Here is a 15,332-nt window from a genome sequence, read left to right as displayed (position 1 = left end):
CTCTTCATCACTATCATCTTCACTATCCACCTCACATACCTTGGTGTTACCTTTTGCCATTAGGCACATAGGAGGCGGAGGTAGTGGTGGTTCTTCATTGGTGAGGGCGATGGTGACGATGTCTTCTTCATCACTTGAATCTTCGCTTGATGAGACATCGGTCACCCATTCTTATTTTTCCACCAAGAAGCTTCTCTTGGTGTGCCCTTTCTTCTTTGGGAAGAGCTTGGTCTTCTTGTCATGACTCTTCTTCTTTCCAAGCTTCTTGTTCTTGTTCTTCTTCTCATCTTCTTCATCATCGCTTGAATCATGGCGATGTTTGCCTTTGTTGTCCTTCTTTCTTTTGTCCGGCTTGGGACAATCGGGAGAGATGTGTCCTTTTTCTCCACAATTATAGCAAGTTTTGTACTTGACATCTTCCTTATACCGGAACATCCTTCTTTTGGGGTCAAAGTTGTAACCCTTCTTGTTTATCTTATCGCTCAAGCGTGTGAACTTTCTTATCATGAGAGCAAGTTCCCCATCTTCTTCATTATCGGATGAGCTTTCATGGTGATCTTCTTCTTCATTGCTTGAGCTAGATTCTTGCTTGACCATCTTGAGCTTGCGGTGCTTGTTGGCCTTGGTTTTGAGAGCAATTGATTTGCTTGTTGTTGGCTCTTCGGTCATACCAAGGATACTCATTTCATGAGCGCGAATTTCGCCCACAAGCTCTCCCACTTCCATTGTATCAAGATTCTCCTTTTGAAGCATAGCATTGATAATGTTGTACTTGGGCTTCGGAAGGAGCATAAGAATCTTACGGTTGATGGAGCCACTGTCAATTTTGGAAACTTCAAGAGCATTAATGTCCTTGACAATGACATTCAAGCGAGAGTACATATCATTGCAATTTTCATGAGCTAGCATTTTAAAGGAATCATACTTAGCTCTAAACAAGTGATATTTTTGCTCACGAATTTTAGTGGAGCCTTCATGAATTTCAATGAGTTCCTTCCAAATATCACTTGCTAAGTCCATGCCATTAACTCTAGCAAAGACTTCCTCACTTATGGCCTCGAAAATTGCATTTCTAGCCTTGGCATTCCATTTTAATTGTTCGGTGGTGGGAGTTCCGGTGAACCCGGTCTTAGTGGCCAACCACACTTCGGGGGCAATCGCATCAAGGTATGCGGCCATGCGAACTTTCCAATAAGCAAAGTTCTTGCCGTCGAAGTGAGGCGGCGAACCACCCATCTTGGCCATAGCTCTAGGCGGTGAAGCCTAATGATCCAAATGAGCAACGAGGCTTTGATACCAATTGTAAGGATCGATGGACCAAGAGGGGGGGTGAATTGGGCCTTTTTCAATTTCTAAAACAAGGTAAAGCAACCTTAACCTATGCAATACTAGTAGGGCACCAATTCACCAACCGGATAACTAAGCTACCTACACAAGCTAAGAGAGATAAAAACAAAGTAAAGCCTAGCAAGGTAGAGCTAAGTTATGATCTCTAAGTCAAGCACATGAGTAAATTGCATGAAAGAAAATGCTTAAATAAAGAGAGTGGACAAGAGACGACCGGATTTTTTCCCGTGGTGTCGATGTGTTGGCACACACCCCTAGTCCACGTTGTGACACTCACTAAGAGTCTTGTCACCTCCCATGTCACCGAGACTTGGACGCTCACTAAGAGTCTCCGTTCACCATCCCGGCGTGGTGGAGCTCAAGCCACGTACAATCTTCTTCTCCGGGCTCCCACAATCCTTGGCAAGCTCCGCGAGAAACACCCCGATCACCAAGATCGCCTAGATGATGCCAATCACCAAGAGTAATAAGCTAAGGCCTTCACTTGAGCAAGAACCGATCACCAAGAACGGATGCACACTAGCTTTTCTCTACTCAAGTCCTTAATCTTGCTTCTTGATTGATTGAATGCACAAGTATGTGAATGATGAAGCTCAATGTGGCTCTTGACTATAGTATGAGTGTATGAATGTTGCCTGGTGTCAAGAGTGGGCGAAATGACCCATTGGAGGGGTATATATAGGCAGCTCACACAAATAGAGCCGTTGGAGAAAAGCTGCCAGAAAACTGCGTAGCGCCGGTTAATCCGACGTCCCTCCATTTGTCATCGTCGGTTTAACCGGTGAATGTAAACTGCCTCTTCTGAAAACTAGCCGTTACAACTTGGGCAGATTGACCGACGTACCATCGGTTTAACCGGTGAGTGTAGTTGTCCACTAATCCACTGAAAAACCAAGTCTCTGGACAACTGCACCGACGTTAACTTAAACCTATCGTCGGTTTAACCGGTGAGTACAACTTTTGAATTCCTCTGAAAAACCATCTCACTGGTCAATTGCACCGACGTCTTAATTTAAACAGCGTCGGTTTAACCGGTGTATAGAACTTGAAATACCCTGGAAAAACCAACTCTGGACCAATGCACCGATGTTAATTTCAAACACGTCGGTTTAACCGGTGTATTGAATTTGTCCAGACTCTGCTGACTTCGTTTAACCGACGTATATAAAATTAAGAGCGTCGGTTAAACCGGTGTATAGACTTTTTCTGATTTTGTCTTTTCTGATTTGAGTCTTGAATGAAATCCAAATATTCTTGAGATATAGTTTGAGAACCACTTATTTGAACTTCTAGAAACCTGAGTGACCATAGTGTGCATCCATTTTCAAATGATCATGTCCATGCTCAAGTTACTTAGCCTTAACCCCTCTTAATAGTGCGATCACTACAAAACTATAAAACCTATACTAACCTAAGTGTCCTTCTCAACTTTATGACACTTAGGACTAGAAAGATCCTTAGTCTTGACATAAAATTGAGTTGAATACCGAGATCGCCTTTTTGAATAATGAAATTGAGGGGCCTCTTTTGACATATGACCAAATGAGCGATAATGATCTATTAAGCTGCACAAACTCATTAGTCACAATAATGGTTGTCATTAATCACCGAAACATACCTTGAGGGCCTAGATGCTTACACCAGTCTCTTGTTAATTGGGAGGTAGAAAGTGAATTATGGGAATTAATGATGATACACAGCACTGATGACTGGCAGAAGTACATGCAAGCAGCTCTAGAGCGTGGGTGGCCTCTGGCCATTCTTGTTCAAATCCGGGAGAAGACACAAAATGAAATCCAACATTGTTCAGATCAAGGAACTCCGAGTATTCGAAGAGAGACCAATTATGTTGAGCAAGATGAGTCAGAAGAGACAGAGAACCAAAACATCGGACCACAGGGCCTTGCTGACGAGGGAGAGAGGATACATAGCATTGTGGACGAGATGGAGGCAGAAGACCAAACCGCAATAGAGATGGAAGAATATGAGGGCTCATCTGATGACGAGCAGTACTCATTGCCAAAAGAGTGGAAGGAGCATGGTTTTGGCAGTCATGTCGCAGAAGATGTACGAAATCAGGAGTGGGAGTACAGAGGGAATGAGGTAGTGCAAAGTGCAACATATCCAAACATTGAAGCCGTAAAAGATGCTGTGAGACTATGGGCAATCTCATTGAAACGAGAATTCAGAGTCGTGAAGTCTGGCAGTAAAGAATATGAGGTGAAGTGTGTGAATGCTGGATGTCCATGACGAGTACATGCATTCAAGGGAAAATGGAAGTCAAACTGGAAATGTTCCATTGTCAACAGAGAAAATTCAATGCATTATGGCAGATACTTGATCAGTTGACTGCAGAGCTAGTGAAGGTAAGGGCATCAGGAGCAGGCACGAGTCAGGCTGCAGAGGCTAGGGATTCAATTGAGAAGCCATTTTCACACTGGATTCGAGGTGCACCTAAGGAGAAATGGTCATTCCTTTATGATACCAACGGAATACGGTATGATATTCAGACAACAAACCATGCAGAGTGTTTCAATATGGTTATGCGTTCTCGTGGGGGAGGTTGTAGGTCCGCGTGTGGTGGCGGCCTCGTGGAAGGATGAGCTGGAGGCCCGTTTTGCCCTGGTTGACCGCGTGGACGAAGCAGGTCCGATCAACCCGCACCCGCGAGCAGCAGGTCCTTCGAAGACCTGGTTCCTACAGTTTACAGTACGTATTCATTGCATATATAAATTTAATTGTTACAATTCACATGTTCCATTGCCAGTTGAAACCATTAATCTTAATTGTTTATGCAGCCTGCCTTGTTGGCTGCGGATGCCGACGAGTACAGTGTGACCAGATCGCTGGAGGCGTACCTACTTTGGTTGTTTGGTTACATCATGTTCAACAACACTCATGGCAACTCGGTCGATAGGATTCTCCTTCCGTATGCACGGGAGATTGCGGATGGGGACGAGGACGTACCGCCCTACAGCTGGGGTGAGGCGGTACTTGCAGCCACTTACCGTGGACTCTGCGATGGGTGCATGAAGACACATGGGAATGCTATCCTGTCAGGGTGCCCACTACTGCTACAGCTTTGGTCGTACGAGAGGCTAGCCGTTGGTCGCCCCTTGGTCAGCCATGAGCCTTACCACGGGGGCATGTACGGCGACGAGGAGGACGAGAGGCCCACTATGGGAACTATCTGGATCTGGCGTCAGGTATGTTCGCAACAAACCTAATTTTGTTATTCATTGTTACATGATGTATTAGCGCAATTTTAATTTTACTTATTCGGAATGCAGAGGTCCTGGGCACATGCGCGGGTTAAACGCGCATATCCTGAGTTTGTTTCGGAGCTCGACATGCTGACGCCCGAGGACGTTGTCTGGGAGCCTTACAGCCCAGAGGCTGTGGCTACCCGTGCACCAGCAGGCCTGTCTTCGCACTGCTCCGCGAATGCGAGCCTGTGGCTTACTTCCGCCGTCCTGGTTTATGACATTGCGGTTGAGGCATATTGCCCCTGGAGAGTCAGGAGACAGTTTGGGCAGCGCCAGGAGTTTCCGGTGCCCACCGCGTTGGAGCGTGTCAGTCGCCAGGACCACAGGTAATTATGAATGAACTTGGCTCATACATTCGTGTCGAATCTAACGATTATTCGTGGTCCACTTTGTAGGTTGTCAAGGAGTGGCTTGCCGTGCTCTGATGATTGGCTCACCAAGATCCAGCCGTGGGTGGACCAATGGGAACAGGCAGACGATCACTTGGTCCATCCAACAGGACCACACACAGATAGCTCCTTTAGGGCTTACCTCACCTGGTACTTACCCCGGACTCGGGCTCGTCTGGTTTTTGTTGATACTCACCCGCAGCCACACCAGGCGAGGCCTCATGATGGCTATGCCCGGCACCACGTGGAGGCACTAGCTGGCGCGGTGAGTCTATTGATCATATTTGCATATATATATAATCATATTCATAAGATAATTCATGTGTTTGTAACTTTACTGAATTGATGCAGCTTCGCCTTTGCAACATGATGGAGACGGACTGCTCGACTTACCTGACGAGGGTACGTGCCGGATCCCCAATGACCCAGTTTGAGCAGACACAGGCATGGTCGAGGCAGCGTGATCAGTTGCGTCAGGTAGCGCACAACTTCGGAAGCCGTGTGCAGTACGAAGACAGCCACGGGTCGTCTCAGGCCTCGTCGTCGTTCCCGTGTCCGTCGACCATGCACGGGCCGACGTCGCAGTTCTTCCCAAGTGCAGGTAACGTACATATCTCTTTAAAATTACATCAAGTGTTCCTACATATTTACTAATATCACATACAGGATACGATCCAGCTACTGCGTTCGGCCATACTGGAATGTTTAGAGGGACAGCACTAGTTGGCGGACCGTATCCAGGGATGGTACCGGGGCCACAGATACCAGCCTACACAGGTTAATTTATGTTTCGTATTTCGGTTTCTACATGTCATTACGAAATATACGAACGTACGCTGACATCCACATTTTTTGCGTAGGATTCTACCCCGATGCGGGCGCCGGACCTTCTTCTTCCTCCTTTCGACCAGATAACGAGACATTCACCTTAGACGACTTCGACAGCTTGAGTCCAGAAGAGCCTGCCGCGCAAGGTGACCCCGATGTCTTGGGGTATTCACAGCTAGGAGGAGCACCACGATCTCTCAGCAGCAGACACCGCAGCCCCTTGCGCGTCCTGAGCGACAGGTGAGGTCTCCGGATGTTCTCACCTACTGCGAGGGACATGTCCGTGCCCAGCAGAGGGCTAAGAGGGTCCGACGCCCTAGGGGTGGTTAGATGTATATGATGTTTATTTGTAATGAGATAGCTGTGGACCGCTTATTTGTATCCGATGTTTATGATTGTGGTAGGTTACTTGTCATTTGTTTTTATAGATATTATTTATGTGAACTTATTATGTTTGTGGGTTCCATAATGCTCGTAAAATAAGAGAAGTTCTTGCGATTTTTTTTCCATGATTTAATGAAGGACAAGTTACGTGCGGTAGGAGTTAGCGGCCGAGATCTTGCCGACGATGATGACGAATACACGCTCGAATAGCTCAAAATAGGTCCCTGCAAAAATAAAAGTCCGAGAAAAAAAAGGGGGCCTGTCGCCCCTCCCCCAACGGGCGACAGGGCCCTGTCGCCCGAGGGGTGGGCGACAGGCCCCTGTCGCCCGTTGGGGGGGCGACAGGTCCCCTTTTTTTTCTCCAGGGACTTCGTTGCAAATTTGAAAAAAAAATTACACATTGGGCCTGTCGCCCTATGGGAGGTCGACCGGGGTATATTTTTGAAATATTTGAAAACGGACATATATTTTTGAAATTTTAATTTTTTAAAAAATATAAAAATGAAAAAAGTTCGCGTTGCCCTCTCCTACATGTTGGGCTTTCTGCGCTCTCTGCTCAAAAGGGCCTGGTTTCTGAATTTTCTGGTTAAGAAGGCCTTCTGAAAGCCCAACGTCCTGACGGGCCAAACTGGCCCAACGTTGAGTCGAGAGCCAAGCCCATCACATAGTTGGTACTTGGAACTTGATTGGGATCCTGTCATGCTGTCACCACCATACTATCGGTGCTGGTGTTCGATGAGAAGTTGAATCAAACCACAGCTCTGTTGGTCTAATCGCTGTACCGGCGAAGCGCACTGTGCCGCATTCATAATAGAGGGCGACCGAGCGAGCACACTGTTGGGGTTGGGGAGGGGGTCCGACGCGCGGTGATGGGCTCGCCCTACATCAGCGGGGGCGGGGCGGCGGAGCAACCCTGGCCACATTTCTGATCGGCAGGGCCCCAAGCCCCCAACAGCGACTGTTCCAGAGTCCAAGTCACGGATCTATCTTCCCGTCCGTCCCCCCTCTCTCCAGAGTCCAAGTCACGAATTTCAAATGCTCCGGACGAATCGTATCGTACCACTGAGTAGAAGTTTTCATGACAGATTTCGAACCGGAGGGTTCACAAACCACAGAGCTGTAACGTGGCAATTTGAAGCCGCTTCCCTCCGTTTTAAATTATAAGTTATTTCAAAAATTTTGGAGAGTCAAAATTTTTAGAATTTGATCAAATATATATAAAATGATAATAATATTTATGATATCAATTAAGTATCATTAAATTCTTTGTTAGCTATATTTTTATAGTATATCTTTTTGATATCATAAATTTTTGTGTTTCTCTCTATAAATTTGGTCAAACATTAAGATGGTTTGACTCTCTAAAATTTTTTAAAAAAATTATAATTTGGAACGGAGGGAGTAGAAAGGAGAGGACCGCATCACGGTTCTCACCGTCGGTCGAGTCCTAGCCAATAGGGCCTCTCCTCTCCGGACCCGGATGGATGCTCGTCGGCGCGGCGACAGATGGACCCTCCTCGAACAACCAGGCGCGCCACCACACGATCCCGGCAAAAAATCCGCTCGCCAGCGGCGTTCAAGAGACCTGCGACGGGGGCGCGCCGGGCCCCGGGGACAAGAAGCTGTCCAGGGCACCTGCCCTGCTGCGTGTAAAAAACGATGGGATGGCGGGGGCGGGGGGCCATTTGCATTGCACGAAAGAAGCGAACCATCTCCGGCCGGCCTAGACGTCCACCTGGCGCGCTCAACTCCTCCTCCGGCCCCGGACGCGTCCCGTCTCGGTGCCGGTCTTTTCCGGCGATCCCTGTCGCGCGCAGTGACCCGCGCTCTCGTCATCGTGCGCTCATGCTTTCTTTTCTCTGATTTTTCGTGCGACGCCGGCCGGGAATGTTCCTTCCTCTTTTGGTGAGGCCCAACGGATATGCATCTCAGGGGCTCTCCGAGCTCTCTGCTTCGAGGGCGCCAAAATATCGTGCCGCCAAGCGCAGGAATGGCTGGGATCGGCGCAGCTCTCCGGGGAGTGCAGCAGCCTCGCCAGCGCCGCGGACACGCGTGCTGTGGCCCGCGACGGGCGCTGCCAAATGGGGGCGGGGCGGCTCCCCATCAGAAAAATATCGGCCATTCCACGGCCACAAAACAACAGGGCCATGTTTGGTTAGAGGGTACAAAAGTTTTGATGAGAGAGGAATGAAGTTTTGACCACTAATTAGTGGTATTAAATAAAGTCTAATTACAAAATTACCTCCACAACTGTGGTACTGTAGCAGTTGCTCTAGGTAGTGAGGCATTTGACTGTACGATTAGAGGATGATTGAACGCGGTTACTGTAGCATCACTGTAGTCAATCATGATGAAACTTGGCTCATTAGATTCGTCTCGAAAAATTACACCCATTCCTAAAAAAATTTTGCAAATAAACTTCGTTTAGTACTTCATGCATGCATTTGTCTTTTTGTGCAAAAAATTTCATAGTTTTATCCAAACAAGACCACATGCGGGGAACCCAGACAATCCTGATTCCTGCCTGATTCGCGACGCCCAGATCTTTTGCTTTTCCAACCCCCCGCGCCTCGGACGACTCTCTGGGTGTGTTTAGATGTGTAAAAAGAGTGTAAAAAGTGGATGCGAAAAGTCACATCAGTCACTATAGCGCACTGTAGCACGTTTCGTTTGTTTGTGGCAAATATTGTCCTAACATGACCTAACTAGTCTCAAAAGATTCGTCTCGCAACGTACATCAAAACTATGTAATTAGTTTTTTTATTTAACTACATTTAGTACTCCATGCATGAGTTATTTGCTATATTTAATGTTTTGATGTGATGGAGATGTGATGGAAAGTTTGGAGTTTGGGGGGAAGTTTTTGGGAACTAAACACAGCCTCTGGCCCCTGCCCCCGGTGAAGAAGTTTCTGAGCGGCGCGCATGATGATGATGATGATCATCATCTTAGCATCTGATCGCGGCCGTTCGCTAAGCTTTTGACAACAACCACCCGCGTCGCGTGACCGTCCCAGCAGCATCTAATCGCAGCCTGACGGGTGGTTGGCTGGTTCCCCCAGCATCGGACGAGTGTCCACAAGACGAACGGTTCTGAAAGCTGGGCTCAGCCGGCGCGTTCTCGTGTCGACGCCAGGGCACATCTCACACCTCTTCTCACCAAGCGTGCGGCGCGTCCGGACTTCCCTGCCGAAACGGAGAACCAGCTCGCTCGCTCGCTCGCTCTCTCTCTCTCTCTCTCCCGTTCCTACGCGGGCCCCACTACCCGGCGTCAGCCCACACCGGATCAAAATCTTGGCTCCCGCGGCCGCGCCCGCGATCCCGAGGAGAGAGAGAGAGAGACTTTGCAGTTGCAGCAGCGGAAGCCGCCAAGCAACTGGCCAACTGGGACTAGCCCAAGCGCCTCTCGTCCGCAGAGCCCCGGCCAGGCCCCGCCCCGTCCGTCGGGCTGGTCCCCCGCGGCCCGCCCACACCCACCGCGTGCGCCGCCGGAACGGGTGCGTGGCGTGACGCATGCTGCGCGATTTTATACCCCGCCATCCCCTGCCAGTCGCTCGCTGGCTCTTTCCTCAACCTTTGCTTCCGTGCTGATCTTTACTACTACCTTGCCTGGTGTCGAGAGGAAGCCCCGGAGTACGGGAGGGCCGGTAGGCCGGAGAGCTTCTCGAGGAGCGAGAGGGCGGCCATGAGGATCCAGTGCGACGCGTGCGAGGGCGCGGCTGCCACGGTGGTGTGCTGCGCGGACGAGGCGGCGCTCTGCGCGCGCTGCGACGTCGAGATCCACGCCGCCAACAAGCTCGCCGGCAAGCACCAGCGCCTCCCGCTCGGCGGAGGCAGCGGGGGCGTCCCGCGCTGCGACGTCTGCCAGGAGAAGCCGGCCTTCATCTTCTGCGTCGAGGACAGGGCGCTCTTCTGCCGCGACTGCGACGAGCCCATCCACGTCCCCGGCACGCTCTCGGGGAACCACCAGCGCTACCTCGCCACCGGCATCCGCGTCGGCTTCAGCTCCGTCTGCGGCGCCGACGCCGACGCCCTCCCGCCGCCCAAGGGCGGCGCCTCCAAGCCCGCGGCTACCGCCGGGGCCGCCAAGGCGCCGGCCAGCAAGCCCGCGCAGCCGCAGGAGGTGCCGTCGTCGCCGTTCCTGCCGCCGTCCGGATGGGCCGTGGAGGACCTCCTGCAGCTCACCGACTACGAGTCCAGCGACAAGGCATGCAAGCAGCCATCCATCCATCAAAACCTTTCCTTTTTCTTTTCTCTTCATCATCTCATGGTTTCCTTCTCTTCGTGCTCGCTTGTTGCAGAAGGACTCGCCTCTCGAGTTCAAGGAGCTGGAGTGGTTCGCGGACATCGACCTGTTCCACGGCCACGCGCCGGCCAAGGCCGCGACGGCCGAGGTCCCCGAGCTCCTCGCCACGCCGCAGCCGGCGAGCAACGCGGGGTTCTACAGGACGAGCGGCGCGCGCCAGAGCAAGAAGCCGCGGGTGGAGCTGCCCGACGACGAGGACGACTTCTTCATCGTTCCCGATCTTGGCTGAGATGTCAGGTCTTCGCATGGTTCCCCTGTCATGTGGTGTGTATGTATGCAAAGTATTGTGTGTACGTGTGCCGTCATGAGATGCACCGATCGCTTACGCTGGGCATATGTAATTATAAGGCAGTTTGGGGCCAGTACTTTCAGCCCGAGAATTGAGATGGGTTTGATGTATGAGATGAACTCACTTGGTGCAGATGTTCTTCTGCTCGAGTACGATTCTATCAGATCCTTTACGGTTATATATATCACCCGTACAGCAAACATTTGTGTTGCCTGAACACCGTCAGATGGACAGAGACATTGACATGGCTTAATTGACCGAGACATTGACATGGCTTAATTGACCGAGACAGGGAATCACCAATTGAATGAAAATGCGATCTAAAGAGATCATTCAGAATGCACCCAAAATCTGAACATGGCCATATTCATTCTTTTGCACCTCGTGTGCAGTTTACTCACAAGCTACTTTTATAAATTAGCTTATTTCCGGTTAAAAACCTGAATATTAGGTTAACAATTACAGTTGGGAGGTCAACTAGCACGCGCACAGAATCTAGTTCAACTAAAGGCAACATTAATTATCTCCAACAAGCGAACCATATCATGCAATACACCAGTTCGGCATGAAGGGATACTCACGTGTCTTCTAGAATCAAGACTTCAAATCTACAAAAGTTAGCACTTACATAGGATGGCTACAGTCAACAGCAGTTGGCCGTTGCCGAGGGTTTCCCCCATTTTGATAAATGCAATTGCATTTCAACAAAAGCATGTACCCATATGAATCTGATTGCCGGTATCAGATTCAAATGACATCACTAAATTCCAATTATGTCATGGTCACTGTAAAATGATTGTGAACATAAACAAACTCCCAGGACTGGTCAGTTTGTTGCTGGATGATCATAAATCCTTTCTGAAAATGCCATTAAAACTGCACAAAATACCTTTCACAGTGCATATAAATATGAAGACCATTGTATACAAATCCCAATTTTTCACCTTTTCTTCAACAATGAACTAGCTCTCAGAAATATTTTATCAATCTCGTCAAGCTCTGAAACTTTTAGTTCTTTCGAAGGTGAATCAGACTTGTCAGAAAGTGAAGCGATCTTCCGTAGATGCTCCTCAAAATCATCTTGTTCATTATCATTATTTTCTGAGGGAAACTTATCCAGCCTATCCAGATATAAGGGACGTTCCTTGCTGTCTTCTTCCTGCTCCTCTGATTCTGTCTCAAAAATGTCAGAGAGATCCTCCGACTCTGAAAATGACATAGACTCTGAAGCTGAGACGTCTTCAACCTCAGAACTTTCATCCTCTAACCTCTTGGATCCCTCTGCGCTTTCTGACAGCAGATCAGATACAGTTTTATTGCGAACTGAGATAGAAGATTCTTCTCTTGCTGTCATACTGTTTGCATTTTGTGAAACTGAAGCAACATATTTCCCTACACCACCTTTATGCTCTCCTGCTAACTTCATCTGCGCATGAAGATCTTCAAGCTCCTGCTCAAGCCTGGGAATGTACCGCCTAACAGCTCTGAGCTTTTCTTTGTATTTGGATTTATCCAGTGCCTAATTGAAAATTTCAAAAACATTAACATTGATGGAAAAAACAACAAAGGTTTTGAAAGGAAAAAAAGGACAGATATTTGTCTTCTCAACTGCATATTTTTCTATGTTGTAGTATAACTTTCTAATTTATTACACCTCGAACACTTTTGCCTCTACCTAGATAAAATCAGCAGGATATGTTTCCTATTCTTTAATAGAATAATGTCGACTGCTATCTTGTTGAAATAAATAACACAAATTTGGAAAGCCTTATCATGGCTGTTATTGCTTGAACATCTTCGAACTGTCCTTTTGCAGATGTCTTTTTAATGTTTTTACCAACTTTGACATACATCCTGTGCTAAAGATATTGATATCTTTTGCCTAGCAAATGATGAAGAGAGAAATACCTTTTTTCTAGGCAGTGTAACTTTTGGAGACATGATTTCTGGTGGTGGCTGCACATAATTTTTCCCTCTGTACATAATAATTGTGTTCCCATCTTGAATGTCAAGCACAATCCCACCACTTAGTCTGGCTAACTCTGTGGCAATTTCCTTGACTTCATCTGGTGTGAATGTCTTCACAATTACCTGGAGAGTTTGGTGCTTTTTCCAATGCAAGTGCATGTTCAAGATCACTCCCTGGTAAATTCCACGTCTTCCAACAGGCACATAGTTTTTACATTTTTGGCCCATCTTGAGGAAATAGAAGTGTTCTTCAGGTGTAAGCACTTCTGGATCATGTGTAGGTTCTGACGGATCTTCTGGTTCTATTTTTTTCAGTGCTGTGACAAGGCGCTCTTCCTTCTTTCGAGCCTGTTTGGAAATTAAAAAAAGGAGAATAGATTTAGGATTGAATATCCACAACAGCATGCATGAATGTCACAAGAAAAATATTTGATCACAATTTAACTGTAGAAAACTGAGCAGTGAGTTATAATGCATGCAGGATACAAACTGCAGTCAATATCTAATACGAATTCCCACCACTGTCATTTTTCGTTGTGAGAGTGATTAGGAATGATAGAAGTATAACATGTAGTTTATGGCAAAATTGAAGGTTCACAAATTCTTAAATGACACGGCACAAATATGATCACTGGAAATCAAGCTACTCACATCAACAAAGCAAACTTGGCTACCTTTTTCTTAAGGAGTCACTGTTATCAAATCAAACAGATAGGTATGGAAGCAATAGCAATGCAACTTACTAGCTTCAGTTTGTACAAAAACTTCTCCTCTGCTGTCATTCTCTGAATCTCCTTTTTCTTTTTCCATCTCAACGATTTCAAAAATCTTGTTACTGCCCTCTTCCCTTTCAGCTTTTTCCTCTTCGGTTTTGGTTCAGCAGAATCATCAACTGATACAGCAGCTCCTGGATTTTGTTGAGGCTGCTCCATAGCCTGATATTCACTACTAACTGATCGACTTGTATTGATACAATGGTAGGCTTGGAGATTATAACTTTGAAGCCAACAGAAGAACCCAACATCTCTGTTGAAAACCTTGTGGAAATTATAACTACACCAGAATCAGAACATGCAAAACAAGAAAGCTGCTATACATTGAATGCATCGTGAATAAACCACCACCAAGGATCAACATGTGCTAATTGAATTGTTCGAGAGAAAAAATGTGCTAATTGACATGAGTGCACAGGAATAGGTACAACTGCAAATAGCGTAGTAGAAATCGCAAATGTAAAAAAAAACGTGGCTGAAAGCCTGAAACCAGCGTATTAGGCCGGAAATGCCAAGGTCGGCATTTCAACGAACACCTGACACCCGCTATGCCCGGGTGGAGCCTCTAAGAGGGTTTCGGTGCATACCTACAGTACAAGGGCAGCTGAAAGCACTGCCCAAACGCCCCCGCATCTCAAAATCGGCTCCTGACACTGCATCGGCCGCTAAAAGTAATAACCAGGGAAAGGACCAGTGGGTTTGCCCGACTTACGATGGTGATGAGCTGGGCGGAGGCGCGAGAAGTTCCAGCGTCCCGCGGGAAGACGCCAAGCTCCCACCGTCAGACGACGGGCGAAACGAGCGAGATCGTGGTGCCTGCCGCCGCAGCGCACTTGTGGCCCGCCGGAGCAGGAAGAGGCGGCTGGCCATGGCCGCACAGTACGGCGCACGCAGTAGGGAGCGAGCGAGCGTGAGAGACAGAGACCGCGTCGGCGCTTCAGCCGAAGCGTGCCGAAGCTCTAGGCGCTAAGCCGTCGGCGGTGAGACGGGCGCACCGTCGTCGACGCAGACCGCGCGGGGGCTCCTGCGCTGGGCCTGGGCGGCGCGAGCGTGCGGGGCATGGCGGCGTGAGAAATCTGCGGGAGCGGTTATTGGAAATGGGACGGGGAGTCGTGGGGTGGGGGGCGGACGACGTCTCCTCCGACTCCGAGTGGGCCGTTCAAACGCATCGGCGTGGCACGGGGTGAAGTTTGCCGGCCTGTGTCCGAGGCCTTTTTTCATTTTTATATTTAAAAAAATTAAAATTTCAAAAATATATGGCCGTTTCATGAAACTTTAAAAATGGACCCCTGTCGCCCATGGGGAGGGCGACAGGCCCATGTCGCCCAGGCAGGCTCCATGTCGCCCAGGCAGGGGGCGACAAGCCTTTTTTGTAAAAAAATTTTACAAACTGGTCCTCGGTCAGCGCGGCGTAGGGGCTTGGCGGGGGGGGGGGGGGGGAGGGGGGGTCAACGGCGACAGGGGGCATGTCGCCCTCCCCCTCGGGCGACAGGGTCCCCCTCTATCATTTGAGTCTAAAAATTTCCACCAAAAATCCAAAAAAAGAGAGAGGTGAGGACAAGGGAAGCGGCGAAGCCCTGCCGGATTCCACACTTGTGATTTGCATGTATTTATATTTAACTTATGTATTTTTCCATTAATATTGTAGAGTAATTAAATTTAATTAGTGCTATAGTAGAACCAATTTAAGTAGGAGTTTAAGGACCACAGATAATTATGAATGAACTTGGCTCATACATTCGGGTCGAATCTAACGATTCTTCGTCGTCCACTTTTGTAGGTT

General features: G+C 48.3%; 2 protein-coding genes across 4 annotated transcripts; one reads left to right on the top strand and one right to left on the bottom strand.

Annotated features, from left to right (window-relative positions):
• The first annotated feature begins 9,298 nt into the window (after positions 1 to 9,298).
• Positions 9,299 to 10,990, top strand: LOC120641341 (B-box zinc finger protein 24-like). Its single transcript, XM_039917414.1, has 2 exons — positions 9,299 to 10,420; positions 10,515 to 10,990. Exons 1-2 carry the CDS (start codon positions 9,899 to 9,901, stop codon positions 10,746 to 10,748), a joined length of 756 nt encoding a protein of 251 aa, XP_039773348.1. The 5' UTR covers positions 9,299 to 9,898; the 3' UTR covers positions 10,749 to 10,990.
• Positions 10,991 to 11,349: 359 nt separating this feature from the next.
• On the bottom strand, positions 11,350 to 14,664 carry LOC120641340 (uncharacterized CRM domain-containing protein At3g25440, chloroplastic-like). Of its 3 annotated transcripts, none has more exons than XM_039917410.1 (4): positions 14,262 to 14,653; positions 13,520 to 13,829; positions 12,717 to 13,124; positions 11,350 to 12,327 (listed from the first exon to the last, which is right to left on the bottom strand). In XM_039917410.1, the coding sequence occupies exons 1-4, from the start codon at positions 14,417 to 14,419 to the stop codon at positions 11,749 to 11,751; spliced, it is 1,455 nt and encodes a 484-aa protein (XP_039773344.1). In that variant the 5' UTR covers positions 14,420 to 14,653; the 3' UTR covers positions 11,350 to 11,748. The 3 variants fall into 3 exon arrangements, with proteins under 3 accessions (XP_039773344.1, XP_039773346.1, XP_039773347.1); XM_039917412.1 differs by having other exon boundaries at positions 11,749 to 12,327; positions 13,520 to 13,802; positions 14,262 to 14,664; XM_039917413.1 differs by having other exon boundaries at positions 11,749 to 12,327; positions 13,520 to 13,813; positions 14,262 to 14,658.
• Between the last annotated feature and the right edge of the window lie 668 nt (positions 14,665 to 15,332).

Source organism: Panicum virgatum, chromosome 7K (assembly GCF_016808335.1).
Source record: "Panicum virgatum strain AP13 chromosome 7K, P.virgatum_v5, whole genome shotgun sequence".
Taxonomy (NCBI): Eukaryota; Viridiplantae; Streptophyta; class Magnoliopsida; order Poales; family Poaceae; genus Panicum; species Panicum virgatum.
Note: the sequence above shows the minus strand (reverse complement) of the source record. Positions and strands in the feature narration are given on the sequence as shown.

Excerpts from the sequence above, each read along its gene's own strand:
- LOC120641341 (XM_039917414.1), top strand. The coding sequence starts at position 9,899 with ATGAGGATCCAGTGCGACGCGTGCGAGGGCGCGGCTGCCACGGTGGTG. Across the intron at positions 10,421-10,514 it reads ACTACGAGTCCAGCGACAAG|AAGGACTCGCCTCTCGAGTT; the intron begins GCATGCAAGCAG and ends CGCTTGTTGCAG.
- LOC120641340 (XM_039917410.1), bottom strand. The coding sequence starts at position 14,419 with ATGGCCAGCCGCCTCTTCCTGCTCCGGCGGGCCACAAGTGCGCTGCGG. Across the intron at positions 13,830-14,261 it reads CCGCCCAGCTCATCACCATC|TTATAATTTCCACAAGGTTT; the intron begins GTAAGTCGGGCA and ends ATTCTGGTGTAG. Across the intron at positions 12,328-12,716 it reads TTACACTGCCTAGAAAAAAG|GCACTGGATAAATCCAAATA; the intron begins GTATTTCTCTCT and ends ATTTTCAATTAG.